This window comes from Aspergillus pseudotamarii, assembly GCF_009193445.1.
Source record: "Aspergillus pseudotamarii strain CBS 117625 unplaced genomic scaffold BDV38scaffold_6, whole genome shotgun sequence".
Lineage (NCBI taxonomy): Eukaryota > Fungi > Ascomycota > Eurotiomycetes > Eurotiales > Aspergillaceae > Aspergillus > Aspergillus pseudotamarii.
In genome coordinates this window covers 340,896-368,706 of record NW_022475020.1, presented here as the reverse complement: position 1 = coordinate 368,706, position 27,811 = coordinate 340,896, and the positions used below count along the sequence as shown (strand labels likewise).

Sequence of the window (27,811 nt, the reverse complement as noted above, 5' to 3'; positions counted from 1 at the left end):
TGTTTGACAGGGGCTGAATTAGCACTATGGTGTGCTGTATGTAAATAGGATCAAAGTCCGACGTATAGTAACTACGTCTTGGATAAATGTAGACTGATACTGATGGGGTTTATGTGTCGCATACTGACTCAAGTCTGCCGGGTTCCCGTGGACCCTCCAATCTTAGTTTACTAACTTTTGTAGTACGATCCTGCTATCCCTGGCATCGTTCCTCAAGGGCCTCTGGTGAGGCAAGAATCGAGAAAAGTCAATTAGCATGAAGTAACAGTATGAAGACGACGAATGAGTTATCCACAAAATGAGACCTACCAGAATTGAGGAAAAAGAACCACCTGGGAAAAAATAACCGAGGTGGTATTCCTTCGATAGTACACGTGGGAAGTAGGTCTTACAGGACTGTGTTTATGCCTGACGAAGATTTGATCTGCAAAAATGAGCCATTATTTGGAAACTTAAATCCTTAGCGAATGCCAGGTGATAGATTGCACCAGACCGTTAAAGCCCAACAAGCTATCTGCAGGTATGAACGGGAAATCGGCATGAAGAACCTCACACCTGTTCAACTCGAAACCCATTTTTCCGACTCATTCAAAAATGATAGGAAAAATGGGGCTGCCTTGTAAGGCCTGTTGACGGTTGGAAACACGTGCCGTTGACTGTATACCCTCTAGGAAGGGTAACTGATGATCTCTCTGTTCATGTCCCATTTAACCTTGCTGTAGATACTTCACACTAGAGAGTTAGGATGGAAAAGCCGGATGAGCTTAAGGGTGGAAAATGAATCCATAACCATGGAATCCAAACCGACCTGCCAAATCGATAACGAACTATCCCATAAAATATGGTAAACAATTAAACCACGCACAACTTCCTTGTTTTCGAAGTGGATATGCTGCGCGTGTCTTTAATACGCTAAGTTCTGTGTAGAGTTTATGTCCAAAAAAAGCAACCGGCCTCAGAATCCATCCATGGCTGTACCGGTGGATCTCGGGGGATTGACTGGTGGGTTAGACTTTTCCGCTGAGGGTCCAGAACACGGACGTTGGTCTGTCTCCGTTCCTTCAACCCACCAGGGCTTGGAGTTCGAACAAATCACAATTAAATGCCTTGGAATGATTTGCTTCATAATCCAATGTCAGCCCCATTGTGGCAAAACGATCGACCACACCTCCTATCATACTTACTATCTATTGTGGACATATTAGCACCTTCCAGTATAAGGAAAGGCCAAGGAGCCAGACCCACTGACCTAGTACTTTCTCAGTTAACGGTCGAATCTACCTTATCACTGAAGGGCAAACGATACACGGGGGTTGTCCGTTGGAATCTTGGACCTTTGACTGATACTGCCTACGCTACCTGTCGGACATGCAGTTGATCACCAAAACCCACAAACTAGGCTATTATGGAGTATACTCCGTAACTAACTTCTTCGGTCTTCATACTAACGCCTTGAAAAAAATAAGAAAACAGCAAAAAAGCAGGAGAATAAGCTAGCTAGGCGAGTAGCAATGCCGATAACAAATTTAATTACATTTTGAAATGGAAAAGCGAAACCTCACGAAAGCTATAATCAGTATCAAAAAAATTAAAATAGAATACGTAGGTAAATACATAAATAAAAATAGAATCTCAAAAAGAATGAAAAGAAACTGACAAGAAGAAAAAAGACAACAAGACAGCCAACTTCGATACATGGAGTTAGTTTGTCCACCCCAACACTGTAGAACTATTATCGACCCATTCGCCTACAGCTTCGACACTCGAGACCCAAATACTTCCCCACGGGCGAGCTTCATATGGCTCATAGTAAATGTATCGTTAGCAATTGCTGCGCTTGTGCTGGCATCCAATGCCACTGCAAAGGCAGCAATCATGCCAGCCAGCCTTCTCTTCCCCGAGGGCTCCGCACACCCCAGCATATCCAGACACTCCTTCTGCGATGGGTACAGGGTCCCCCCACCCACGGTACCCACCGGTAAGGAGGGAAAATACAGAGTCATTTTTAATTCTTTGGTCTCGTAATCGTATTCAGATGTGAGATGACTCCAGGAAGCCTCTGCTACGCTGCCCGCATCCTGCCCCGTCGACACGAAGATAGCGGCTATAATATTGGCGGTATTGATATTGCAGCCGAACTGGCCATTGCGTATTCCTCCTTCCTTTAGAGCCATTTGGGTCCGATATAGACGTTCCGTGCTGCAGCCTAGGATATCTTGGCAGGCAGCGTTGGTAATAGTGCCCCACGCTAGCACTTCAACTCCCCTAGCTCTCTGCACATTGCCCCAAGAAGGCTTCTTGTCCGACGCCAATTGACCCTCAATGAGGAAGTCTTGGATCTGGAATTGCTTTGCACATCTGTGGGTCCGCAGCACCTCGCACGCATGCTGTGTGGCCTTGCTGACCATATTCTGACCTGCAGCATTGCCACAAAAGTAGCTGCAAAAAAGATGAACACTGGAGCCAATAACCGAAGCTTGCAGCTCCTGTAGCCGAACGTATCGGCTAGTCGACTCGGCCCATCGGGCAAACTCGTTTCGGAATGATGGGACTGCCCGCGCAAACGCTACCGCATGCGCCGGACTGGCGAAAAGAAACATCGGCGCACGAGACATGGCCTCATTGAGAACCTCGAACTGTAGGCCTCCGCATGCATTGAAGACTTTACAGCCCCGACTGCAGCTAGCGACCAAGGTCGGCTCACACGTAGCCAATGGGGCATAGTATTCACCGGTCGTCTCAGGGCCGGTGATGCGCAGTGGCCCGGCGATGCCAACCGGGACTTGCACGAAGCCTATGCAGTTCTCGATGCGGACATGTTCGGCCTCATCGATGTGGCGTGTAAGATGTTGCAGTTGGGGGCTGTCAATATCCAAATCAAATTTGACCCGTCCATCTGGCCGCCGTTTGATGGGCTGATCCTTAGACATAACGAAGAACTAGTGATAAAACAATTATTTGAGGTACGATCTTTGATATAGTGTGCTTAAAGCCTAATTCATAATTTGGATGTGTTACAGATATACTGCTGGGAGCCCCGTTGTAGAAATAAGATGCCTTGTCTCAATCTACGCTGGCATAATTATTATCCAAGAGCCCCCAAGCCATTCTCCAGTTCTTGGACCTGGAAGGATTGTCATTGCCGACAATCGCCAAATAAACTTTCTGTTTTATGGAGCCTGTTACCCACAAATGTCCCGAGGATGCTTAGTCTTGGACCCTGGGTCTAGCCACACCGTTCACAACGGGTAAAAGGTACCCGTTAACAAAACTAATGCAAAAAAAGGAGAAGTATTCTACCAATCACACTGCAGGAGCTTAGTGTTTCCGGTAGGGTGGGCCTGGGCATAAAAAGCAGCTGGCGACATAGTGATGGGAAGTAGAGCGACGTATGGTAGCTCAAACCTATTCAGATCGCCAGGCTGACCTCAACAAATCAATGATGCTGCTCCCTTCGCCCCACCCATGGTTCCAAACGCCCTTGACGTTCCGCCAGTTGCAATCAGCGGCAGAAGATTCCGGTTCCAGCCATCCAATGTCTGGCTCGTCGTCCCTTTCACCTCGGAGCCGTGTCGGAGCCGCCAAGAGGCTCAAAAATGAGTTCCAAAGACGCCAATCCTCTTGTGATGTCGTATATACCTTCACATGAAGCTAACTATTTTAGTTGAGTCAGTGGCTGACGCCTCAATATTCACCTCATGCGCCTCAAGCTCTACCGAACTTCTTCTGAATGTCAATGCAGATCGTCAATTCTGGGATCGATGGTCATCATGAACGGTTCAAAACATACATATCTTGGTACCATGGTTAGTAAGACATTGATCTGCACGCAGAGCTTATTTTCTTTTCTCAGCCGGTAACTCTGAATCCAAAATTGAAATATGTCTCTCCATAGTATTTGGTACTGGGATTAAGATTCAGAAATTGAGCTGCCTATTTGGGACAGTGATAAACCAAAAAGAGACATTACAAATCCCTGACTAATACTAGAGACCATAGTTTGGACTGAATGATTCTCAGAACTTGAGGTAATACTACGTTGGACTTCGCATGTCTAATTACTCTAGTTACACTAACTAGCACTGGATGTCATCCTGTCTGCTCTCATGTTTCAGATTATCCATATTGGCAGCAAGACACAGCCTATCCACGAACATGAAATCGGGCCCCAATGTGGTTAAAAAGCAACACCATATTAAGTTTTAAGGTATATAGGGATAGATCGTAGGGCTGGCACCATAACGGCGTTCCCCGATCCCAGTTGACCCAAATCCATTGTTTTTTGGTTGATGTTCCCTGGTACGCATTCAATATTCTGCGTTCACAACGCGGCGCAACGCCTCTTGGGACCCAATAGCATACACGGGATCGGGGATGAGGAGAATTAGATCGATCGCGTCAAAGAGAGTGAAGACTCAGATCGATGATCGATCGGCGGCCGAAAAACTGTCACAGAAGAAAACAAGGTTGTTCTTCGCCACACCCTCTTCTGGCTGGGTGTCTAAACAGCTCGTTCCATGTTACCGACAGGAGTGCTGCTATGCCAGCCTCTAGGCATTTACACGTGGACTATCAGTAGCCTACATAGGTAATGCTCCGACTTCTGGCTAAATAAAACAATGACGGTGCTGGAATTTATGTCAACGTTTAGGAAGTCTGATATAAACATAGAAGAGAACAATAGCTATATCGGTGGTAGCCTCCACATCAACAATAGATAACGATAAGCAGCTGGCGGACCACATTAACTAGCACACATAGCGCCTTGCCTGCGAAGGGATACATAGTCTCCCTCAATCAAACCAATAGGTATTCCATCGTAAACAGGTTTTGAATTGCTCAGCTGCATGACTTTTACCAAGCGCGACTGGTGTCTCCTGGTCCGCATTAGCTTCGTACATCAGGAAGGACGTAGCGGTTTAACTCACCTGGAAGTAAGCCACCTAGCTTCTCTATTATGCATTCATCATCATCCAAATCGGGTAGCTCCATATTCTCGATGGCTCTCGCAATAAGGTCTGGGGTTACGTCTCTTCGAAGCAGCCCACCTAGACCACCTAGGCCACCGAGGAGGTTACCAATGCTGCCCAGGCCGCCAGCAGCATTACTAATAAGACTTGTGAGATCTCCAAGTCCACCGCCAGCGTCGCCTGCAGCGCCAGCAAGGCTACTGAGGCCCTTGACCCCTTCACCAATGAGGTTGGTCAGGTCACCTCCTCCACTACTTTGGCCTCCTCCACCACTCTCGCCGCCGCCACCGCCGGCAGCCCCAGCAATAGTGCTAATTAGTTTGGTGATCCCTTGTACACCCTGTCCTATGAGGTTCGCGAGATCACCCAGTCCACCGCCAGCAGCGCTACCACCTCCCGATTGCCCTCCAGGGGCAGGTGCTTGAGGGGGAGCGCTGGGGGCGGGAGCTGCCATCGCTTTGACACCAACGCTCACCTCGGACGGTGCAGAAGGAATCACACTGTTCGGCTGGCGGCGGTCGAGCGTCTGTGTGGGCGCTGCCAGGATGGACGTAACGAGAGTAAAGATGACGAAGACCCTCATGGTTTGATAGAGCTTCTTACCAGAAGTACAATAGTAAATAAAAGAGAGGGTAAAAAGAAAGACTAGAGCACAGCTCTGAAGAACGATATCGGGTTGAAGAGAATGAACGATAAACGAGTGATTTTTGGTATACTAATATCCGGTGAGAACGCTCTTTTATATACCATCATCAGCCAGACTCAAAAATCAGACTTCGTATTGTTCACCCCTCAATATAACATATCAGTTTCATATCCCTCAGGGTTGCATTTATCTAGCGAAAGTCCATCTGCGACGTAAGTTCATAGTGAATTAGATATACCGCAGTTGGCCTCTCAATGAGAAGAAAGCCAAAAAGAGATGCAGACCCTGTTTCACTATTAGATGGGGTTACTTCTTCCAACGGACCATACATAATGGGGTATGTATCAGTGCACGGCTCGGCACCATAACAGCTTAGGAACTACCATGTGCTTTGCCCTGGCAGCTGATGAACTTGCATTCATGCAGGTGATTCACCTAGTCCGTGGGTAGCTCGACCAAGTCCGTCTTTCTGTAAGTCACCATGACCCGGGGGTTGGCGATGTTTCAGGATGAGACGGGACATGTACAACATCGCCGCCTGGCCCAGTGGAACGAACCTAATGTGACTGATTTTCGTGACTCGATTTTCGTGATTTCGCCAGAAGCATATTGTCCATGTGGTGAGCAAAGGCACCAAGCATAGATCGTCGTTTCAACCCAGTTCTTCTTAGAGTTTGTAGGGCTCGGACACAGGGGTCGCATAGTTCTGAGCATAGTATTAGTTAGCCTTTGGTTACTTTAAAACCAATAGTTGGTTTTATCTCCTGTGTGCTTATCAAGACACATTCTCTTTCTCACGTGGCACAACGACCCCTTTTTTTTGTGAGTACTATGTTTGTTTCAGTCACCGGAACCTAGTAGCTCTTAATGGACTGTAACTATCCACCACAGACCCTTGCTGCTGCTTGTACATTGTGTGGTGTATGAGTGTGGATGCCACTGCGAAGCTAGCGAGGATTGGTAGTCTCTCAAGAGGCCCTAGCAGTAAGTGAGAATGATAAATGAGCATGAAGGAGTAAGGGTATCGCGTATTGCAATATTGACTGATCATGATGGCAAATGACTCACATGAGCTGAACATTTGCCGACTTTTCCGATGGCATTTTCAAGGAGGGCCCGGGCGGGGGGGTGTTCTACACAAAGTGAAGCCCTTTTGATCCCGGCATATATTCACACAATTGAGAGATATCACCATATCTGGACATAGTTTGTTGTCACCATGCAAGAGTCATCCCTTTCCTTTCTGATCCTAGTTAATCGACTGTCCCAGTTGCAATGACTAGGCTCCCTGATCTCCAAGTAAGACATTAATCGACATAGGTTAGCGGTTAGTTGCAGGGAACATAAGATGTATAGTTTGCCAAGGCCCAAGATCCATGACAACCCCCTAGTGCATCGGTGCGTAAATCATACTGGGGGCATGAAATGATTGCCTTGGAATGTCAACTGACAGCCGTTGCCCTAATCTTGCCCATGGTTCTGTACTCCGAATAGGGTACGCCAAGCCCACAGGAATTGAACTATATGATACTAACCATGTTGACTCGAACTCAATTGCCTTTTGGTCCCACCTGAATGCAACCCTACTTACTAGTCTTTTAACAGTTAGTCTGGTTCCTGCCCATTTGATCATAGGGCACTAGCTCAGGAAGGGATGCTGTGCGAAATGATGCCCGAAAAGGTGTATAAGGCAGATGAGTGTTCAAATCCGTGGAAGCTGGCCAACAACAAACGAAATTATTCCTAGCAAGGGCCCAAAGCTTAAGCTTCCTCATGAAAAGGGCCCAATATAAACAGTACGATTCATCATTTAACTTCCCGGAGTCGGATTTAATTCTCCGGCCCCTCAAACCGGATGTGCCGGTTAAGCCATAGTCCAGCCAAAAACCGTTTGGGCTGAATAACCAATTTTTGGGCACCTTTGAGAGTCTACTTTGAAGTAGACGCTCGTTCAGAAACTTTAACTTCGGGGGCCCTACGCTAGGACATCGATGCTCCACGGATCCACCTAATCATAGTATCCACAATTGCCTGACAGCATCATATGGTTACATTTCATGTGTCATTGGACTCCTTGGAATCCCTTTCTGGTCGTGGTCTGTGGGTATCGGCAAAACGGTGATAGCCTACTAGCGGAAAACCTAAACGCCGTCCTCCCTTTGGTGCCCTGGTCGAGATCTCCACTGACGCACGAGGGTACCCTTAGCCTTCTCCAGAGACGATCTTGTTCTGTCCTTGGTTGTTGTTCCGAACTATGGTTTTCTAGTCTCGGTGATCCTTTGCTAACTGGATATGCTAGGCCTTTTCAGCTGAAGATACCGATTGTTATGTTTGACCAGTGCCTCACCTTTTCTTTTGGCCTCCATTCTATTCATATGTCAAAAGATATGTATACCTGATGTGTATCCAGGTACGTTTGATATTGTAAAATGCTGAAACTCACTAAACTAGTCTCAGGCTAGTCCTTCTTTCCTGATGTTAATTATCGGCGGATTTTATTGGCTTCGCATGACGATCATGAAACAGGGTGTCGCGTCCAATACGGGACTTACATGCCATCACGGCTATCACACCTCCACAACTCAGGAAGTTACTGTATAGTAAAAGTGTTGAGAAGGGCCTATGTGTCTAACTTGTTCATATCATTTCCCAACGGGCTTAGTGAGGACCTGGGCCAGTGTGAGACTGTATTTATAGTAGCGTTGATTCAATCATACCATGCAGCGGAGGGTTTTCTGGCGCTAGAGTAGATGGCTTCGGTTAATCTCCTTAGCGATCGGCGTGATATAAATGGAAAGAAACACACAGCTACCAGACCCGAAATGGTTAACACGATAAGTCCACACCCGATGAAACATCATCATTGCTGCCATGGAATAACCCCCTGGCAAATGAAGTTTGTCTCGATATGGCCTAGTACAACGAAGATAGTCGATCCTCAGACCTTCGTAGTTACTCCGGAAATACGGCATCATATGAACTTGGTGTGTCAATTGTCGCCCCTTGATGTCTATTTCGAAAACGATTTATGAATGCATTTCTTGATAATTGCGCAACGTTGGCCAGGCCCGTCTTAACCGTCTTATCTCTAGAACAAATAGAAAGCTCGGCACCAAAGTGATGCGATACCGCTACACGAAGTGTGCAAGCAAGTGGAACGGGGAAAGATTAGCGAGCGCCAACTAGCGCCCGAAGGATCAATCGAAGAATTTACATTTCAATAAGTCAGCCACTTTTGGTATTTGTTTCCCCTAGTTAAAGTGGGCCTTTCCTGCGGAGCGTTTGGCTCGCTTAAGAGAAACGATGCAATTAAACGAAAACGAAGCTGTTGGAGGCAGCCCATGGGCAGTAGGAACGCCACAACAATACTTGTGAGAAAAGAAACTAGGAACCAATAGGAACCAAGCAATGCAGGTCAGGAGTTAAAGGCGTGCCCCCAGGAGTAGGAAAGAAGCGATCAGCGGGAAGGTGCCGTAGAATCTTCCTTTGCCTGAGGCATCAGAGACATGCTCATAGAAACACATAGATCAATTATAGGGGGATATAGATGCAATCCACAAATATATTTGGGATGTGGCTTTCTGTCAAAGCTCAGAATGCCCCATGTCGGGTGGTTACTTTCTCCAAGATATCCTTCCTGCAGGATGAACTAGTTAGGGCATCAAAATACCCCTGACACTACGCATCCGCCGAGTGACATTGCAACACACAAAGGCAGATATCTATCGTTCGGCTTCAATTCATATATTTAGTCTTAAGCCTGTTATCAATAGTATGTAGATACATAAACAGCCCGTTACTTTATACAGTGTCACGGTAGTGATCATGTTCGGTGAGCTGAAAATAATACCAATTCTTCTGGTATTCCAGTTGCTAGGCTTAGCTATATTGGCCCAGGGGCGCTTTGTGACACCTAGGTGTATGTATCAGAAAAGCATTTCTCTTCTATTGTAAAGGTAATGAGAACAACATACTAACGGCCGCGAGTCTATAGCTCTTTCGAATGACCATCTGGCCAAAATTCAACTGTTTGCGCAGTACTCTGCTGCCGCTTACTGTGACCATAACAACGACGACGGTATCCTTGGAAGCGTACGGTGTCTGGAAGGGGTTTGTCCGCTGGTCGAAGCTGCTGGTGCCCGAACAATAGCAGAGTTCAATGAAGAGGACATCCGCGGCTTCGTAGCTGTGGACGACACCCACCGACTTCTTATCGTATCGTTTCGCGGTAGCAATTCTGTGCGAAACTGGATCAAGAACTTCCAATTCTGGAAGATAGACGAGCCAGGACCAAGGGGATTCTGGGACAAGCTCTTCGGGTCAGACAAGCCTCAGCGTGGTAACGACATCTGCTCGTGCGGAATACACTCTGGATTCTATCGGTCCTGGCAGCTCCTGAAAGCTGAAGTTATGGACGCACTCACCCGGGCTAGACAGACGCACAGTGACTATCATGTGGTCGTTACTGGTCACTCTCTGGGTGCTGCTATTGCTACTATCGCTGGCGCGTACCTTCGCACGATGCAGATACCCTGCGATATATATTCCTATGGTTCCCCACGCGTCGGGGACACGCGGTTTGCAGAGTTCGTCTCTGCTCAGCCAGGCTTCACAGCACGGATAACTCACGGATATGACCCAGTGCCATCACTACCCCCAATGAGCCTGTTCGGGGTTTATGATCTTGGTTATAGACATATCTGGCCTGAGTACTGGATTTCCGGTACATCCCAAAATAGCACTGATATCATCCAGGTGTGTCGTGGGCTGGAGAATCTATCATGCAATGGCACACGCCAAACAGGGTTCAGCTTTAATATTGAAGATCATCGATATTACCTAGGCCATATAACCGCATGTGGACCGAAGTTCACATACCGTGATATGGAGGAAAGCTGGAGCGCCGAGGATCTAGATCGTCTCCGAATGCTCGCCGGCAACGATAGCTTCTTCGCAACCCATTATATCTCCAACAGAACCAGCGCTTAACCTTATATCTGCTCTAGGTGCCGGATATTGGAAATTCGAGTACTGCATGGTTTGCTCAGAATGAGCCTCTCATTCTGATTTGTTGTGATGTTTCCGATATCCTCTTCATCATTTAAGCTTCATGGCATCCGGTAGACGTGAAGATAGCATATACTACATAATGTAAATTACTCAATATTGCTATGTTTTTATTAGCATTTATCACCACCAAATCTTCTACCATACGGCTACTATAGGTATACAGGTTACATCATATTTTCATAGTATGTATTTTGGATATTATCACGTACGACATATGACAAAAGTTGCGTTTCGTGAACGCGAGTTGAAGGATATATCACCGCCACGAGTTAACAACGCAGCATTGGTGAATGCACCATTGAGTGAGTGGTCTTATTATATATGTTGCTAATTCAATTCTTTAGCAGCATATTTCAGGCAGGTATACTCAAGGCTCCTCTCTATTACTAAATGAAGTCAGCCTTTCTTCACCTGTTGACAGAGCCGCGGGATTTGAAACCCGGCGTTCAATGAGCGCTTCAATATCCCACCAGATACGGCTCAAAATTTAAAAGGGTCCAGATGTGCTTTACATGGAGATATCTGTCTTACTATTGTTCTGTCACTTTCCGCAGCAATCACGATGAAGAGTTCAACAGACCCAGCTTCCCTTAGAGTGCCACCACAACTGAGCCTAGATGGACGAGTGATTATTGTTACAGGTAACCCCTATGATTCTATGTTCACCTGGAAATACATGTCAAATGACCGGATTCAAATAGGCGGTGCTCGTGGGATTGGTCTATCTCTTTCCAAAGCGTGTCTAGAAGCTGGCGCAGTAGTGGCCGTCACAGATATTCAGGATCATCCAGCTCCTGAATTTACGCTCACCAGCGCGAAATTTCCTGATCGCCTCTATTACTACCGGTAAGCTGACATTATGCACAGAATGGCAGTAAGAGGTTTGAGATGTTGATCAACTCAGTTGCGATCTCACCAACGAGGAAGAATTGAACCAAACGTTCACCCGAGTCTACAATGATCTAAATCATGTGGAAGGAATGTAAGAAATCACATCACTGCACATTCACCATGATGGTTAGGCTATTAACCTCCTAGAAATACTCAGTATTACCGCAGCAGGAATTTGCATTGACAAGCCCTTCATCGAGCATACTTGGGAAGATATTCGGAGGCAGCAGTTGGTCAATGTATGACATAAATACCATACTCATACCTCAGCGACCGGGTTTCTCTGATGCTGAATTTATACAGGAGACGGCCACTTTCTTCGCAGTGCAGCATGTCACCCGAAAAATGAAAGAACTGAACAAGAAGGGAAGCATAGTGATGGTCTGCTCTCAAACCGCGCAACATGTTTCCCCCGGACACGAGCTTTCCGGCTATGCTGGCACAAAAGGATTCATTTGGTCGTTCGCAAGGAATATCGCACACGAGCTTTCCGCTTATGGCATTAGAGTGAACACAATATCTCCAGGGTAAATACTCGCTATGGGTACCAAGGTCTTATGGCTGTGTTGATATTCTAACATTTTCTGGTCTAGGTATATTGCAACCGATATGAACCTGAGTATCGCAGCCCATAGGCCGAACCTGCTTCGGATCTTTCGTGAAGCTCCTCCCCTTGGTCGAGTTGGCAGCCCGGAAGACCTGAACATGGCGGCGCTGTACCTACTGAGCGATGGATCGTCATATGTTACTGGCCAAGATCTAGTTGTTGACGGAGGTATGCAGGTCTCCTCAGGAAATTACAAGTCCCAGCTCTAGGTCAATGTCTATAGTGAATGGTCCCAAACGGCCCAGGCTATACTTGGGCCACCAGGAAACTCTGTGTTAATTACCTCTAAAGTATTAACATAGGTGCAGACATCAAAGCCTTGATCTCAGCGGTAGATATTTTTCATGCACACAGCTTGCACAGACAATGCCATCCATAGTTTCCATCACCGCGCGAACTGTAGCCATTTTTTTCCCTGCCTCAATTACTGTACAGGTGAGCTTCACGCTCAAGCCCGCAGGCAGAGGGCGATGGAACCACACTGCCAATGAGCGGCTCACTCCGAGGCTCTCCCAGTACCCAGGTTTGCCAATAGTGAACAGCGAGGTTGAGCTGAGGTTGTCGAAGAGGGTCGAAGCAGCACCACCGTGTAGAACGCCATCTTTGTTGCACATGCAGTCGGCAACTTCGAAGTGAAATGTCGTTCTCCTTCTCTCAACGTCAGCGCCGATATAGCTAACAGCTGCCAGCATATGAGTGTCAAATCCGGAGTAATCGGTATCTGATGTAACGCTGCCAAGATAGGCACGAATGCGATCGTCTAATGGTAAACTGAAGTCTGTCTTCCGATACGCATCTGGAGCCATGGTTGATGTGATAGGCGACTAGTATACGTTACATTCAACGTAAGCTTTGCACTGGGAATTAGTTGGAAGAATAACCTACTCGCTCTGGATATATGCTGTTTGTGACTTCGTACGCTTTTGCGTCTTTGTGCTCGTTTTTTACATCTCCATATAGCTTTCCCCCTCTCTTCCTTTATGCCATCGCACGGAATTACACTTCCAGCCAACTCAGAGTTCATTCCGGACTACATTTAGGACAAAACATCACATGATGCTATAAGGCTACGCTTTAGAAATCCTCGGGTATTCCTAGGATGAAGGTTCCATTGCTCCACCTTCCTACTCTCTTCGAACACCATTCTCGTCGAATTCAATCTTGCGTCCTGTTCTGAGGCTTTCCTGCAGGGCAAGTGCTATATGCAGTCCAGAATATGCGGATTCTAGCCGCAGAGGAAGCTTTTTGCCTTCTAAAATCGCATCCGTAAACTGGTTCAGCTCCGTTACAAATGCTTCACGATACCGATCAATCCAGCCCGGGGTCGCGTCCTGCACAATTCCCGAGGAATTCGATATTTGTACCCTGTTGCTATGCGGCACGAGATTGATCGAGATTTTACCTTTTGTGCCGATAATTTCAGTACAGTTGTCGTACCCATGAGCCGTAGTTCGCGAGTGATAATAGTGTGCAATCCTTCCACCCCAGAATTCCACCACCCCTACTGCATTATCTGCGTCCTGACAATCTTTCAGCTCATGATGGTGTACTATGAGACCCGTTGCCCAGAGCGCTTTGGGCTTGATATCCTCACCCAGGAAAGACAAAGTAAGATCAATGTCATGGACAACTGTATCGACAAAGATCCCGCCGCTTTGTCGAGCATATTCAATGAAAAACCCAGACTTGTCTAATTTTTCGGCCCCTTGTGAGCGAACAATAATGGGATCACCAATGGCACCTTCTTGAATCTTTTGAAGAGCTGCTTGATACTGTTCATCAAATCGTCGAACAAAGCCGACCATCACTTTTGTGTTCGGGCTTGTCTCCGCGACCTCAACTAGCCCCCGCATCTAAAAGCACAAGGTGTTAGCCTTCTGGCCCAAACAGCCTCTGCCACGCGAATGTAAGACAGGACTCACTGATGAGAGATCTGTGGTAACTGGTTTCTCGCATAATGCATGAACTCCTTGCTCAACTGCAGCCAAGGTATGCTCAACGTGCAAAGCCGTAGGCGAAGCGATTACTACAGCCTCCAAGCCTTTCATGCGTATCATCTGGTCGTAATCACTGAATATAATGACTCCTTCGGGTTGTAAATGATCCTTGGCCCACTGAATCTCATGCGGAGCGACGGAACACACACTATGGAGTCGCGCCCGGGGAACATGATGCAGGATATTCAGGGCATGGCGTTGCCCCATCCGGCCCAAGCCTACAACTCCAATGTTGAGTTTTCTTGATGGGACAGCCATAGCCGATTTGTGGGTTCCTACTCAAAGACTATGCCTTTAGGAAAGAATTATCTTGTTTGGCTCTGAGAGAAATTGCAATATGGACGTAAGCACTTAAAAATGAATTGAAGCCAAGCCAAGACGACTACTGGAATTTGAATCCCGGTATGGCTGGCCACAATCCGCTATTCATAATCAAGGGCTGTTTGATTGCATCGGGCGGGGTATACATAGTAGCTTTTGCTTTAGACTATAATTATTCCATATTTTCTACGTTACTGTTGAACATGATGTGGTAGTTTGATCATACACTTTGACTGCAGTGCTGGGAGATACCACTCAAATGTACCCTATTGACCTATCGTCTAAACTTCGTACTCCTTGTGATTTGTCTATGTATTTAGCCTAATAGTTCGGACAAGAAAGAATGCTTGGACTATATTTAAGTTAGAGAAACTGCGTTATCATCGCCTGTAGAAATATTTCAAAAGGAATATTTTAAACTACGATGTATGATTATAGTATCCTTGGCGGAGAAGTCATCCTAATGATAAATTTAACAATCTTCCTTGTATCGTTGCTGTCATATTTCCCATACTAAATCTAACAAACTCATTCTCTTCTCAGGAATGAACCGATGGTATTATATTCGCCTGAACCATGCGATCAAACACCGTTGTGTACCCGACAACTGTGGCTATTGACTCCTTAAAGCCAACGTCACGGGCCTTCTCAAGAGAGTATTCCCTGTCAAAGTCAAAATCAACCAGCATAAACTGAGTGTGTCCCCAATTCTGGTTTTCAATAAGCCCTCTTTTCAAGCCATGTCTCTCCATCAGACGGTTCCAAGTACCATGGTGCTCATGTACAAATTCCTTCATACTGGCCTGGCCGTCACGGGGTTCAGTGCCCACGAGGCCAAAATAGGAGCATATACCAGGCCATACCTGCTCCCACGACACCGTCTCACCGTCTGCACTGTTAAAGGATGATCCATTCGGACATTTGTCTCGGTTCAGGGCGGCGAAAATCTCCATCTTGGAAAGAATGTCTTGGAAAGTGTCGCTATGTGTGGATCGGTATCCATGGGGCTTGCCGGGGAACGCAACAGCTGCTCCGGCCCCATAGATCTCCCGGTAGAGGGTTAGATAGAAAGCAATTCCATACGCCATGTTCATGGCATTCGAGCTGGGAGCAAATCCCACGATACCATCAGGTCGGATTTCCGAAAAGGTCCATCTGGAGCCCTTGGAAAGCTCCATCAGGAGATCATACTGGTCGTAGTAGAAGATATTGCTTTGCCAAGGCTCAGGAATCCGAGGCATTTGTTCATGGAGAGGTGGCTGAATGTTAATCTCTTTAGGAAATTCCAGTCCGTAGCCTTTGCCGCCAGTCTGGAGGATGACGGCCTCGAGGTTCGGCGCGGCGGCACTGATGGCAAGGATGGCAGCGCGGAGAAGGTCGGTGTTGACTTTCTTCAGGGACTGAAAGTCGTTTGTTTGGATGTATGCTTTGGAGTTCGTTAGAAAGACATATTTCTGGTAGCCCTGAATGAATCATACCGCAAAAGAACACAATATCGACCGTCTCTACCTCCTCGACTTTCGACTTCAGCTGGTCGATGATCTCCTCAACTGAACTGGTCAGGTCAATCCCACTGATGATATTAAGGCGCGGATCATTGGCCAGGAGAGTATCTTTCTTGGACAATGGTCGATTGCACAGGCCAGTTATCCGTCGGAATGTTGTTGGAGTGGGATAGGTAAGAGTCTGGTTCATCAGAGACCAACCCGATATCCCCGACGCGCCAAAGATTAAAGCATGCTTCCCTGTGGCTGACATAGTGAAGTGATATTTGCTTGACTCGCGCGTTGATTCACAATCCATGTTGTCTGTCGATCTGCCGCAAATTTCTATTCTTTATCCGGGATTCATTTCCCGGTACCGATTCCGCTCATTAGTAATTCGCCTCCAAAAGGCACATCAAGAATATGCGGAATCGCGGAAAGAGTGTTACTTTCATACGATCAATTAATAATGGCTCGTCCAATCCTTATACTAAATCTAACTGGTTGATAATTGCTGTAACACTATAGAACTCATGGTTAAGTCCAGTATACTTAGGTTCAATACACGAGAAAGTAGGGAAAAGGACCAATAAAGGCTAGTTCTATCATAGGATTGTAAAAATGATCTGCATCAGTTTACAAAGACATACATTGCTGGTGCCTGAGGTTGGTAGGCTCGGCTCACTTCATTACTCTACATGATTAAGAAAGGCATAAGTGGTGCACTAAAACAAGAAGACAACGGGTAGGTTTCATAGGAGAGTTTCCAAGAAGATGCGCCATGAGTCAGCAAGTTCAATATTCTTAACTTAGCCAGCTTCTTCATATTCAGTTCGTCATACAAGCTTACTCATTCATGAAGCACAAAGGCTGGAAGTGAATTGCATGGTTTCTTCAACATCAATTCAGAAGGCAACGGCCTTGGTGAAGGCTAAACCGTACAGCAATCACGGCGTACTTATTTTTTAGATCAGCATTTGACATCTTCCTAGAGCATTACATGAGACTCACCAATGCCAGTTTCAATTGCCAAAGCTAGCAAATCGACATATTGTTGCCGATTGGCCGTCGAATAAAAGGGGTGAAGATCTAGTCATCCTACTTTCTCTTGTCCTCCAGATGTTGTTTTGTAGGTAGTGCTTGGGTACCAGGATCTATCGACTCGTTGATTGTTGAGTCTTGATAATCATCGACAGGTGCAGTACGTGGCTTAGCCAAGTTTCCTGTATCCGACCTCACATTTTCCGCTGGCCCTTCTTTGCCGGCGCCAAATTCACCCTCTTTTCTGAGCTGTCCAAGCCCGACCTCACCCTCAAAGTGAAGCTTTTTCTCCGTTGACCATGCCGGACGACCTGTCGGCCTGTCTAGTACTGAATCTAGCTTATCTTGGGCATATGTGGCGTCTCGAATGTGCCAGTCGGACTCCGATTCCACATACCCATGACTAGCGATATGGGTCCCCTTACCTATCATTTCCGTGTCTTTAAAACATAGAGTTAAGTGCGCTCCTCTCGGATCCTTCTGATATCTTCCGCCGATCCAGGTGGTTTGATAAATTCCACACTTATCACTTGATCATCGTCAGAAGCCGGGTCATTTCCAGAACGGATGAAAATGGCCATTGGATTAAGCCCCTGGTCCGTCGCGGTTTGGTATGCAAGAGCTGTGTATTGCTTGATCAGGTCAACGCTCTTGGGTCTAATTAAGACGTAAATCTTGACCAGGTTAATGGTTGATATGGCAAGAGACAAATTCGACATTATTTCTCGATAATAATCTGGTCTTGAGAACAACAGGGTTCTTATTTACTTGAATAAACTTTCTTTCCTTTCGGCTGTCCTGTATATTTGCAGCGTACTTTCAAAGTAGATATCGTTCCCCCCGTTATGGTATTTGTTCTTCATTCTACAGACAGGTCTATCAACCTATCTTTGTTTCTTGTGCAACTTTGTGCTCCAGTACACCTCTGCATTCGTAAGCACCAATCCCTGTGCACGACAGATAGACACGCTAGCATAAGTCTAAGGTAGGCAGGACAAAAGATTATCGAGACCGTACTACAAAGCCTGGCTAAAATTATGTTATTGCCCATTCAATGTTCCTTCTTTTTCGTTCTTTTCTTTTTACCCTTTGACCATATAAAACGACAATGCCTGCGATGTGTTCCTCAGACTCACCCTGAGAGGCCCGTCGCGTTCGGATGTCAAAAAATCTTTCTGTCAAAGCTTGTGAACTTATCTAGTAGCACGCGAAACTGTGTATGGCTACCTTGGAGATTGGATTCCTATGTTCCTCGTAGCGATCAGCTCTTTTAGATTGTAGTAGGCGCGATGATGCCTGATATATATTTACACATAAGTCCATAGCACACATGGACATTTCGATCCCTTGTTGGACCAATTGCTACGGCCGTAGAGGTAGAAGGAAAGTCTGAGGTAGATAGTTGATTTCTTTCTGACTAGCTACTGTTTGACAAAAATCTATCGTTCACCATTGGATGTCGAAGGTGCGTCTAACATGAACGTGTGAACGGTACACCAATTAACTAGCCAACAACTGTAGAGCCTACAAGACACAATATCCCTTGAATTTTTTATCTTCAGATTCCATGCATGAGCCGGCCACTTCTCATGTCCGGGTTCCGGGAGAGGTGGGGCTTGGAGAGTACGAAATAGAGCATTGAATAGTCCATCCAGAATTTAAATGTGGGGCCATCAAATCGAGACAAGACGTGAGAAACGATGGCAGTTTCACCATATTTAAAAATATCCGTGGTCGGAACGAGGATTAGGGCTTCTTTTCCGGGGATCGGCACTCCGAGCATTCCTCGTCGCATGTTCCGGGGAGGGAGCCCCAAGACTCCGTATATGCCGGCAGTTAAGTAGTACTCTAGCTCATCCCGGTTCTTGTAGTTTTAGATCCAGCGTAGGATTTCATGCATCCTGAGCCTCCAGGTGCTTGGGACAATCAGCCCATCTCGATATTGGTTTCACATGCCAAAAAGGTCTGGACTTGGCAGTTAGCCCTAAGCCGAGATGATGGCGAGGAACTAACAGGAAACCATCGCTTGTTCCGAGGCGAGGAAATGGAGGAAATTGTGAAATTGCTATGCTCTTGGTGTATCTTGACCGCCTACCGTAAATAGTAATTGAACAACACATGTTCAGCGCTAGTTCCTCTATTTTTAGGTGTCGCGTACGGAGGAGGCAAATCCCGTTTCTAGCTTCGACTCTGTTAGATTAAGAGTTCACCAGGCCTCGGCTTAATAGATTGATTAAAGCATTTCTCTTCTCCTCAAGCTAAGCTGTTAATCTCGTTGGAGGAAGAAGCAGGTCGAATTCCAGGGCATAAACACAACGCGACCTAAAACTGGTGCTCTCTCGACCACCATTATATATTTGAGTCTTCATCTACGCAGTTGTTTGAGTCTACCAGCAATCACACCCAAATTTCATAACGCGGAGAAGCCAAGCGGACATATTACCTCCAAGAGACTAGCTGCCTATCCTACAACAACGGTGTCCTTATCTTATTACCTGTAGGAAACAGTACAGCCAATAGCCATTTGCAAAAGATGGGCCACCAACGGCTGACGGGGTCATAATCCGGCCGAAGAGCGGGGGCAGCCGATAGACAGTTCAACGGTCTCAAGGCTAGTGCTTAGCGGGCTGCATCAGCAATGGTGACACTTGTACAGAGTACCCTCACTCGAAAAGCCAATAGGGGCTGTGGAATTACCTTATGCTTTTCCTGCCACTGGCAGGGACCGACCCCCTGCTACAAAATAGAAAAAATAATAATAATAGTAATAATAATAACTGACTCAGTAAGAATTTTGTTGTTCCTTCATCTTTCTCTGCAAGTAATGCAACCGTCATCATGGCCGTGTTGGTGATATTAGGGATAGGTCTAATTACGTATTTGGTGATTCAGAGCATCTACCGCCTGTATTTTCACCCATTGAGCCATATTCCCGGCCCAAAGCTGGCTGCGATTACTCATGGCTACGAATTTTACCACAATATCATCAGAGGCGGCTTGTTTATCTGGGAGCTCGAACGTCTGCATGAAGTTTACGGTAAGCTTATTGAATTCCTTCACTTACGTTGTAGGTCCAAGGCTGATCGCAAACAGGCCCCATTGTCCGTATAAACCCCCGTGAAGTCCACATCAAGGACTCCGATTACTACGATGAAATCTACGCCTCCAGCGCTCGCAAACGCGAAAAGGACCCGGTCCTCGTCGCTCAGTTCGGCCTGGAAGGATCCGGATTCTCAGCAATCGACCAGGAAAGTCACCAGCAGCGGCGCGCACCGGTGGCAAAATTCTTTTCCAAGCGCGCGATCGAGAACCAGGAGCACCTGATCCGTGACAGTCTGGGTAAGCTCGTGGGTCATTTCCAGGAGGCTTGTCGTGCGCACACGGTTGTCAGTCTGGACGCGGCCTTCGCGGCGTTAACCTCTGATGTCATCCACCAGTATGCCTACGGGTTTAACCCCAATAACCTTGATAAGGAGGGGTTCAATGCCAAGGTCCGAGATGGTATCAATGGTCTTTTCCAGCTGGCGCATCTGCTGTATTTCTTTCCCATTCTGCAGACGCTTATGAATGTCATGCCGCTTCCCCTTTTGCAGCTGTTGAACCCCCCTGCGTTCGCGCTGGCGAGCCAGAAGAAGGAACTTTATGAGCGGGGCGCGGCTGCGCTGGAAAAGGCGAATGCTAAGGCTGGGAGTGGGACTTTGATCGACACGCTTGCCGCGCCATCCATGCCGGAACATATGCGATCCGCGCATAGGCTCATGAATGAGGGCTTTGCTTTGGTGATTGGAGGTACCGAGACAACTGCCAGATCGCTTGCGCTTGGGGCGTGGCATTTGTTCACGAGGGAGGATATCCGAAACAAGCTCCGCGAGGAACTGAAGCAAGTGATGCCGACACCGGATTCTCAGCCGACATGGAATGACTTGGAGAAACTGCCGTACATGGTATGTCTGACCTTGCTCTCGCTAAATCTTGCAAGCTAATGCCAGTTCAGTCCGGCGTTATCAGCGAATCCCTGCGTCTTTCAACCGGAATTGCGAATCGATCATCGAGAGTGGCGCCTACCGAAGCGCTGGTGTATAAAGACTATACTATCCCACCTGGAGTGAGTTAGACCCCGTTTAAGTGGGGAAAATGTGACGACACTGACAGCAATCTAGACCCCAGTCAGCGAAACAAATTACTTCACCCTTATGGACCCCGAAATCTTCCCGGATCCGCACGCCTTTGATCCGGAAAGATGGATCCGAGCCGCTGCTAAGGGACAGCGATTGGACCGCTATCTGGTGAACTTCTCAAAAGGGAGTCGGATGTGCGTAGGCTTGAAGTAAGATGCGAAGTACCCCTCTACCGTGTTTGTATTTGCTAATTGTGGTATAGCTTGGCCTATGCGGAGCTCTTCCTCGTCATCGCTACGATCGTGCGTCGCTTTGATATTGAGCTGTATGAGACACCGAAGAGCAATATTGATTTTGCTCGCGATTTCGGTACTCCATACCCGGATAAGGGTAACTTTAGTGTACGGGCATTGATTACGGGCGTTGTTAGCGAATAAACGTGTAAATAAGTAGTAATTTGAATGCAGTAAGGGGAATCAACAAGGGCTAGATGACAACACATGACCTGACAAAAGTAGACTATCCATGCGGCTAACTATCTCACGGTTACGATGATACAAACTTTTCAGAAACGGCCCGCCTATTGAAAAAAAGTAAAGAAGAAAGAACAAAGGAAAAACTCGATATTTATAGATGGGTATACAGTCATAAGACATATGATAGAGATGACAATGACCAGACAGAGGTAGCCGGCTCCATCACCTGAAAACAAATTGCGCAGCGCGAGGTCAAAGGTCAGACACTGCGTCGTAGATCATGGGTGGTCCTCTCTCCAATCGAAGTTCTGCTTCACCCTAATTTGCATGGCGATAGGTTCCTGGCTGGAAGCAGTGGAGCCGTTGGACGGGATCACGCCTTCCTCTCTGCGAGGACTGCTAGCACGCCCTACGTCGGTAGTCAGGTAGACTTCATCCTCTTCCGGCCAAAATCGATGCTTCTTACCATTCGAAGGCCGATAGGCTGACTGGTTGCCGGTACTCTGCAGCCCCGTGCCCGAAGTGCCCTCGCCGCTCATTTTATAGTCCCGCGTGAGGCCACTGCTGCTGAAAAGCCCCCAGAGCCTCAGTTGGGGAATTTGGCGCAGTAGTGGGCGAAGGGTTGGTAGACAGGCGCTGACAATACCGATGCAGGGCTCGACGTTGGACCAGATCATGGCGTCGCCAATCACCCAGGTGATGTCGACGGAATCTTTCATTTTGGTGATGGCGCAGATGCGAACAATTGTCGCTACGCAGACGCTGCAAGAACAGTTCTGTTAACTTCTTGTTTAGATGACGATGGGGCGCGTAGCTTACAATCCACCGAGCAAGAAGATACCGCTAATGGCCCATTTTTGACCCTTGGGCATCTGCAGGCTCCAAACGATCGGCATGGGCAGGCATAGAATGATGACATCGGTGAACAGGTTGGCGACACCGTTCCACAGATAGAATTGGTACAGATTGATCCGACAGTGCCCTCCACTCAAAGGATACACCCATTGAGTCCAGAAGAAAGATGATGGGACGCAAGCGACTGAGATGGTGGTAGAGACTGAGATAGCATATCCGATGGAGAGAAACGCACAGACATACAACGACCAAGTGAGGCGGAAAATTCGGCGATAGAGAAGAAGCACGGATAATTTGACCATGGGCACGGTTATGGCATACAGGATAACATAGGCGAAAATAATCTGTGAATTTTCCCCATTAGTTTCATAGGAAGGTATTATAGGCGAAAGCGCGGAGGCATTTACTTTCATGCTCATTAGCACATCATTGTCCTCCACCACCCATATGTGTTTCCCTATCCCATATGCGCCTCCTGGAAACACTCTTTGTTAGTTTCAACGTTCTCGGGGGATTTAAGTAGGCAGCTGGCAGTGATATTACCTAAAATACAACAAACGCCTGTCCCATATGCGAATGCCTATGCAGAATGTTCAGTCAAAAGTTCAATGACTCCCATGAAAAATCTGGGATACATACCAATGCTACCAAAACAAACCAGTCATCATATGCTAAATTAGCACTTTTATTTGTCGTTCGGGCCCAAAATCGCAAGCCCACAAAAATTGTGGCAATTGCCATGACAGCCCCAACCGTGCCGTCATTCTGAGCGATTCTGTCGGCGGACAAGTCTAGACCCTCCGGCGCAGTCCCGATGACAAGGCTTGACATATTGTTTCACAGAGAGGTCAGTTCATGGTCCAGTGAAGTGGTGATGAGAATCTGGACTGCCGAGGTAGTGCTGAAGTGTCGATAGTACGGCGACACGAAGAAGAGAGAGGGAGTGTGTGTGTATGTAGCTGAAGGCGAAAGGAATAACCCTATCACACCCCAGGTAAGAACCAAAGAGCGTATAGCTATCCTGTCGCAAGAAGAAAAGCGAAAAGATCCGTTTTACATGGCAACCAGAGGGGAAATAAGGATACAAATGACAATGACAGAAACAGGTTGGGATCTACAACGATGCTGAGCTTTCACGAGCCATGAAACTGCTAGGGATCGAAACATTCTTAGCCTGTGGACGGCACAGATCGAGTCATGAAGGAATGGTTCCGGTGGGGAACGAAGCCTCCCCGGGGGCAGATCTAGCCCTACCATGGCTGAGAAGCGAGGTTGCCATTCCTGCCATCCATGGCTTTCCAAGAATTCAGCTACCGAAATCTTCTCGATTATAGAATTAAGATTATAGCGGACAGGGGTCTTCTATTTTTCTAAAATAAAATTAATTTGACATACCCCCACTTGTCAACGTCGAAAGTTAAGTAGACAGCATATGATCTGTCAACGGACATACACCAGACTCTTCCTGTTGCCCTAAATCTGCTGTCATTTACTAGTCCCCATCCTTCGACTGGGCCTATTTTAGTGCTGGTGAGATTTTCCGACGTTGCAAATCAAAATTAGGGAATTTTTTCGAGTCTGGCCCGCGTGTAATCCGTATGTACTCCGAGGTACTGAGTAATGCGAATCCCCACATCTCCACCCAGGCGAAGTAGCGTCACCAATAGCCGAAATCGCTAAAAGTCTCAGGTACCAAGCGGGCCCTAACCTTTCATGAGACGCCCACTGGCCGAAACATTTTCTGATCTAAGTTGAAAGAGGAAAGTCCTGCTCTAGCTCAGAGCCTTCAAGGGTCCACACTTATGATTCGAGTCAATATCTTGACTAAAAGCCCACAGCGTAATTTCCCATTCTCTCGGTAGCTGCCTCAGCCCCCTCAAATTCCAACAAGGTTAGCTAGGTCAGGACACAAGAGTTAGAGCATGGCTCATGCTGAGTAGTTATCATGGAGTGGAATCAAATTATCAATGCAAGCAACTACCGAGTACCGACATCTACATCTAATATTGTGGGACCGCGGCAAGAGGGCCCTCGGCATTCTACCTCTCGATGGTCCCCGACACCCAACACTAGGAGTACGTACTTTATCTCTTACATGGACAGGCAAGGGTAGTTTGACGAGGTAACCGGAATGCGGCTCTCGAACGAGCGCAAGTTGTCCAACCACGCAGTAAAGTACTCTTGCATTAAGTAAATTCTCTGAGTTCGGCAGTTAAGGCGAAAGTAAGGCTTTTTGTGCTACAGTTTCCTTAAGTTTGGAGGGTACTATTCATTTTGACCCTCTTCAAAACCAAGTGATGTCTCAAACAGCAAGTCGCTTGTCGGGATTTGGAGAGACTATACGTGGCTGCGCCGATAGGAGGATTTCCGGGGCACCTAGCTCGATGTCATACTGCGGACATTCTCAACTCGCTGCTACGGAGCAGAACTCCTTCCCTTTCGGTTGTCAAGTGGTACTTTCTTTCGACAAGTTCTTTCGAGGCGGCGTGTTGAAAAACTGCAAGCCCAAAACTGGCCAAAATGCAGCTCCAATTCGATGCAGTGCTTTGTTTCCTCTGGTAAGAAGCACAGTATCCAAAATGATTAACCCTTTTTGGTGATTTCCTTGCATCGGAGACAAGGAGTATGGGAGTGTTATGATCTTCATTGAGCATCGCATCCGCGGAAAGTGATTGCTCTCTTTTTCATACACCCTAGAATAAAGTTTCATAGTCCATTCGCTTAAAATACCATAGGATATTGTGTACTCCGGAGTTGAATTCCGGTCTATATATACTCATCGAAAGTTCTGCAGCCCTCGGCTAGGAGTTCTTGCCCCACTGAGCCCCACGATGAAGCTCTCTGGGTCAATGAGTTTCCATGAAAATACAGGCCACCCTCGTTTCCAGCCCTACAGCTTGTGGAAAGCTCTTTAGTTTTGCAGTATTGGGGGAATCGGTATCCTACATAAATCTTGAAAACTAAATTATGTTGCGGCAAGGGAGAAGATTTAGTTTCCAAGCCTCATCCAGAACGCTGGCTTGCCGAAAGGCTGAAGGTTGAAGAAAAGGAAAGAAAAACCTAAGCATGCCTATATATTCCTGTCCGAGAAAAACCGTAACCACGCAAAGATCCTCAAAAATGTGTGATGGAGATGGCAATTCCCACGTGGCAAAAGCCTACCTCGATTGATATACTCGGAGACCCGGCCGGTGGGTTCTTATGATGTTAGCCATTCAACAGCTGGACCATATAAACAGATTAAATCTTGTAACTTCTTCATATCGTCTCAGCGATTCCCCACTTGCCGCTTTCCTCTACCATCTCAGCACCGATAAACGCATAGGTCTGGTTGAACCATGCAAATTTTCCTCAATCTACATTAATCTCACCTCGGAACTTGGTTCGTGCCAAGCTCTATAGACGAGCTTCTCGGTGGGCTTATGGAGTACAATGCCTGTGGCAGGCTGGCAGCATTTGCAGTAGCGCTGTAAAGTCTGAAATTAAAGGGCCATGTGGAGAACAACCGAGACTGAACCTGCATCATTAGAACAGGGAAACTTAAACCCATATTGCTGAGGGATGTCATAGAAAATAATTGCATGGGCCCAACACTTGTTGGCCTTATACACAGTACACGCTTATGAGGCTCTAACACAACAATCCAAATTCTTCATGACGAAGCTCACTAAAACTTGAGTAATTTCAGTGTGGCAAGCCGGATTGGGATGATATCCTTGCCGTAGTATGCTTCAGAAAGCTGAATATGGCGATTGTGGTGTGGTTATAAGTTTATAGAGATTTTTTCTGGATAGCAGACTCTCGAATATGTGCACGATATCCGGGGAATATATTTTTGGATGCAGTACTAGTACCGCAGGACACCACAACACATTTAGTAAGATAGAGTGACCGGACAACATAATATTGGGGATAAGTCTTTCAGATTGTAATATTATTTAATCGTCCTATTATTGGAAATTATAAGTTATGAATCCTCTTTTCAAATATATTTAGTATGTTACCTCCTCGCGCTCAAGGAACGTGTCATCACATGACCATGGTCAACGACTATTATAAGAGTCATCGATAATCTCCAAAGCGCCGGGATTATATGGGCTAGGATGACTTGAAGAGTCGTGCTTATCTAGAATTAGGATAGCAGTGTATCAGTATTTCGAAAGAGCAAGCAATCGACAAAGTTCGCGTACTTCCACGCCATTTCGTCCGGAGAAATGATTCTTCCGGTATCATATCCTGTATATTAGACTTTATCTTTAGTAAACAAGCACATACGACCACAGGGTGTGGAGAACAGGGCTTCCCGTCCGCTCAGCCGTACTTAAGCCACACGCCGGGAGGTTAGTAGTTGGGTGGGTGACCACCAGCGAATCCCTCCTGTTGTATGTTTTTTTATCCCTTTGCAGGCAGTAAGTAGTACTTGGCGATTTGATCTGAATTGCGTGTACGGTGTATGATTGAACATGTTCGATAGTCTCCAGACAATCACTCTTTGCGAAATATGCACGCTTTTCACAGCGTTGATACTAATGACTGTGTTTTGACATATTTAGCTCGGTGCTGGCAAATGGCCTACTCCGTAGCTCCTGTCAAGCCTCATGTCACTCATCACATTGCAGATCGTGGTGAAAATCCCCCCGGAATCCGGGAAGATCAACAACCTACCGACTGATAGTTCAGCCACTGAATCTTTGAAGGAAGCATAGTGTGTGGATAATGAATCCTTGTATACGTAGTATGCTGCCTATAACTTAATACATCAGGAAACATCCTGCAATAGTAACAAAGATTGTGAAGCTGGTTGCTGGGCCGGCGAATAACATAACCTAGAAGAAGGGCAACATTGATTTCATGTGCCGGTTGGATAACCTATAGAATTTAGAAAGGGTTCTTTACGCTACGTGTTCTAGAGTTATAATAGTAGTCGGGAGGGATAGTGTGTGTGAAATCAGTTATCTTGCCTACGCTGTCTTCACTGACGGATCCTAATACTGCCAACGACAGGTGTAGGAACTATCGAGTTAGAGAGTAGGAAGATATGGTTCAGGATCACCTTGAAGTGGCTTGAATCGAGTTAAATTGTTCATAGGTATACCTTGAAGTATGGTTTTATTCAAATTCCCATGATTCGATTGCAATACAGGCAAAGCGTATATTGAGGCTATTGGCAGTTATGCCTATCCAGACGAAAAGAAAATAATGGGTATAAATTCCAAAACACGTGTATACGCACTTTCATTCGTATCTGTCCCTGATGTGGGTATTTACACTGTCTCCTCCCCGGCGGCAGTTTCCACTAAAACCTTCATACGGCAGTTAAGTTAGGAGTCATGAT

The 27,811-nt window shown here is 46.6% G+C and overlaps 10 protein-coding genes across 10 annotated transcripts; 3 read left to right on the top strand and 7 right to left on the bottom strand.

Moving 5' to 3' along the window:
* Positions 1 to 1,680: 1,680 nt before the first annotated feature.
* BDV38DRAFT_236595 (hydroxymethylglutaryl-CoA reductase) lies at positions 1,681 to 2,940 on the bottom strand. The gene has a single exon (XM_032053475.1). The coding sequence runs from the start codon at positions 2,928 to 2,930 to the stop codon at positions 1,749 to 1,751; it is 1,182 nt and encodes a 393-aa protein (XP_031917952.1). The 5' UTR covers positions 2,931 to 2,940; the 3' UTR covers positions 1,681 to 1,748.
* A 1,764-nt stretch (positions 2,941 to 4,704) lies between these two features.
* On the bottom strand, positions 4,705 to 5,836 carry BDV38DRAFT_174721 (uncharacterized protein). The gene is made up of 2 exons (XM_032051987.1): positions 4,929 to 5,836; positions 4,705 to 4,877 (listed from the first exon to the last, which is right to left on the bottom strand). The coding sequence occupies exons 1-2, from the start codon at positions 5,551 to 5,553 to the stop codon at positions 4,855 to 4,857; spliced, it is 648 nt and encodes a 215-aa protein (XP_031917951.1). The 5' UTR covers positions 5,554 to 5,836; the 3' UTR covers positions 4,705 to 4,854.
* A 3,605-nt stretch (positions 5,837 to 9,441) lies between these two features.
* BDV38DRAFT_268167 (lipase family protein) lies at positions 9,442 to 10,605 on the top strand (the record flags this gene model as incomplete). Its single annotated transcript, XM_032056723.1, has 2 exons — positions 9,442 to 9,477; positions 9,604 to 10,605. The coding sequence occupies 2 exons, from the start codon at positions 9,442 to 9,444 to the stop codon at positions 10,603 to 10,605; spliced, it is 1,038 nt and encodes a 345-aa protein (XP_031917950.1).
* Positions 10,606 to 11,248: 643 nt separating this feature from the next.
* On the top strand, positions 11,249 to 12,393 carry BDV38DRAFT_268166 (SDR family NAD(P)-dependent oxidoreductase; the record flags this gene model as incomplete). The annotated part of the gene is made up of 6 exons (XM_032056722.1): positions 11,249 to 11,327; positions 11,388 to 11,532; positions 11,591 to 11,668; positions 11,735 to 11,816; positions 11,881 to 12,104; positions 12,171 to 12,393. The coding sequence occupies 6 exons, from the start codon at positions 11,249 to 11,251 to the stop codon at positions 12,391 to 12,393; spliced, it is 831 nt and encodes a 276-aa protein (XP_031917949.1).
* A 102-nt stretch (positions 12,394 to 12,495) lies between these two features.
* BDV38DRAFT_278668 (uncharacterized protein) lies at positions 12,496 to 12,990 on the bottom strand (the record flags this gene model as incomplete). Its single annotated transcript, XM_032058802.1, has 1 exon — positions 12,496 to 12,990. One exon carries the CDS (start codon positions 12,988 to 12,990, stop codon positions 12,496 to 12,498), a length of 495 nt encoding a protein of 164 aa, XP_031917948.1.
* A 318-nt stretch (positions 12,991 to 13,308) lies between these two features.
* On the bottom strand, positions 13,309 to 14,439 carry BDV38DRAFT_278667 (uncharacterized protein; the record flags this gene model as incomplete). Its single annotated transcript, XM_032058801.1, has 2 exons — positions 13,309 to 14,037; positions 14,107 to 14,439. 2 exons carry the CDS (start codon positions 14,437 to 14,439, stop codon positions 13,309 to 13,311), a joined length of 1,062 nt encoding a protein of 353 aa, XP_031917947.1.
* A 602-nt stretch (positions 14,440 to 15,041) lies between these two features.
* Positions 15,042 to 16,305, bottom strand: BDV38DRAFT_295712 (SDR family oxidoreductase; the record flags this gene model as incomplete). The annotated part of the gene is made up of 3 exons (XM_032062761.1): positions 15,042 to 15,928; positions 15,981 to 16,253; positions 16,299 to 16,305. The coding sequence occupies 3 exons, from the start codon at positions 16,303 to 16,305 to the stop codon at positions 15,042 to 15,044; spliced, it is 1,167 nt and encodes a 388-aa protein (XP_031917946.1).
* Positions 16,306 to 17,084: 779 nt separating this feature from the next.
* BDV38DRAFT_278665 (uncharacterized protein) lies at positions 17,085 to 17,746 on the bottom strand (the record flags this gene model as incomplete). The annotated part of the gene is made up of 2 exons (XM_032058800.1): positions 17,085 to 17,467; positions 17,551 to 17,746. The coding sequence occupies 2 exons, from the start codon at positions 17,744 to 17,746 to the stop codon at positions 17,085 to 17,087; spliced, it is 579 nt and encodes a 192-aa protein (XP_031917945.1).
* Positions 17,747 to 19,843: 2,097 nt separating this feature from the next.
* BDV38DRAFT_236586 (cytochrome P450) lies at positions 19,844 to 21,640 on the top strand. Its single transcript, XM_032053474.1, has 5 exons — positions 19,844 to 20,064; positions 20,121 to 20,971; positions 21,022 to 21,132; positions 21,188 to 21,354; positions 21,408 to 21,640. The coding sequence occupies exons 1-5, from the start codon at positions 19,866 to 19,868 to the stop codon at positions 21,580 to 21,582; spliced, it is 1,503 nt and encodes a 500-aa protein (XP_031917944.1). The 5' UTR covers positions 19,844 to 19,865; the 3' UTR covers positions 21,583 to 21,640.
* Positions 21,641 to 21,713: 73 nt separating this feature from the next.
* On the bottom strand, positions 21,714 to 23,307 carry BDV38DRAFT_295710 (uncharacterized protein; the record flags this gene model as incomplete). Its single annotated transcript, XM_032062760.1, has 3 exons — positions 21,714 to 22,383; positions 22,441 to 22,820; positions 23,116 to 23,307. The coding sequence occupies 3 exons, from the start codon at positions 23,305 to 23,307 to the stop codon at positions 21,900 to 21,902; spliced, it is 1,056 nt and encodes a 351-aa protein (XP_031917943.1). The 3' UTR covers positions 21,714 to 21,899.
* Positions 23,308 to 27,811: the final 4,504 nt, after the last annotated feature.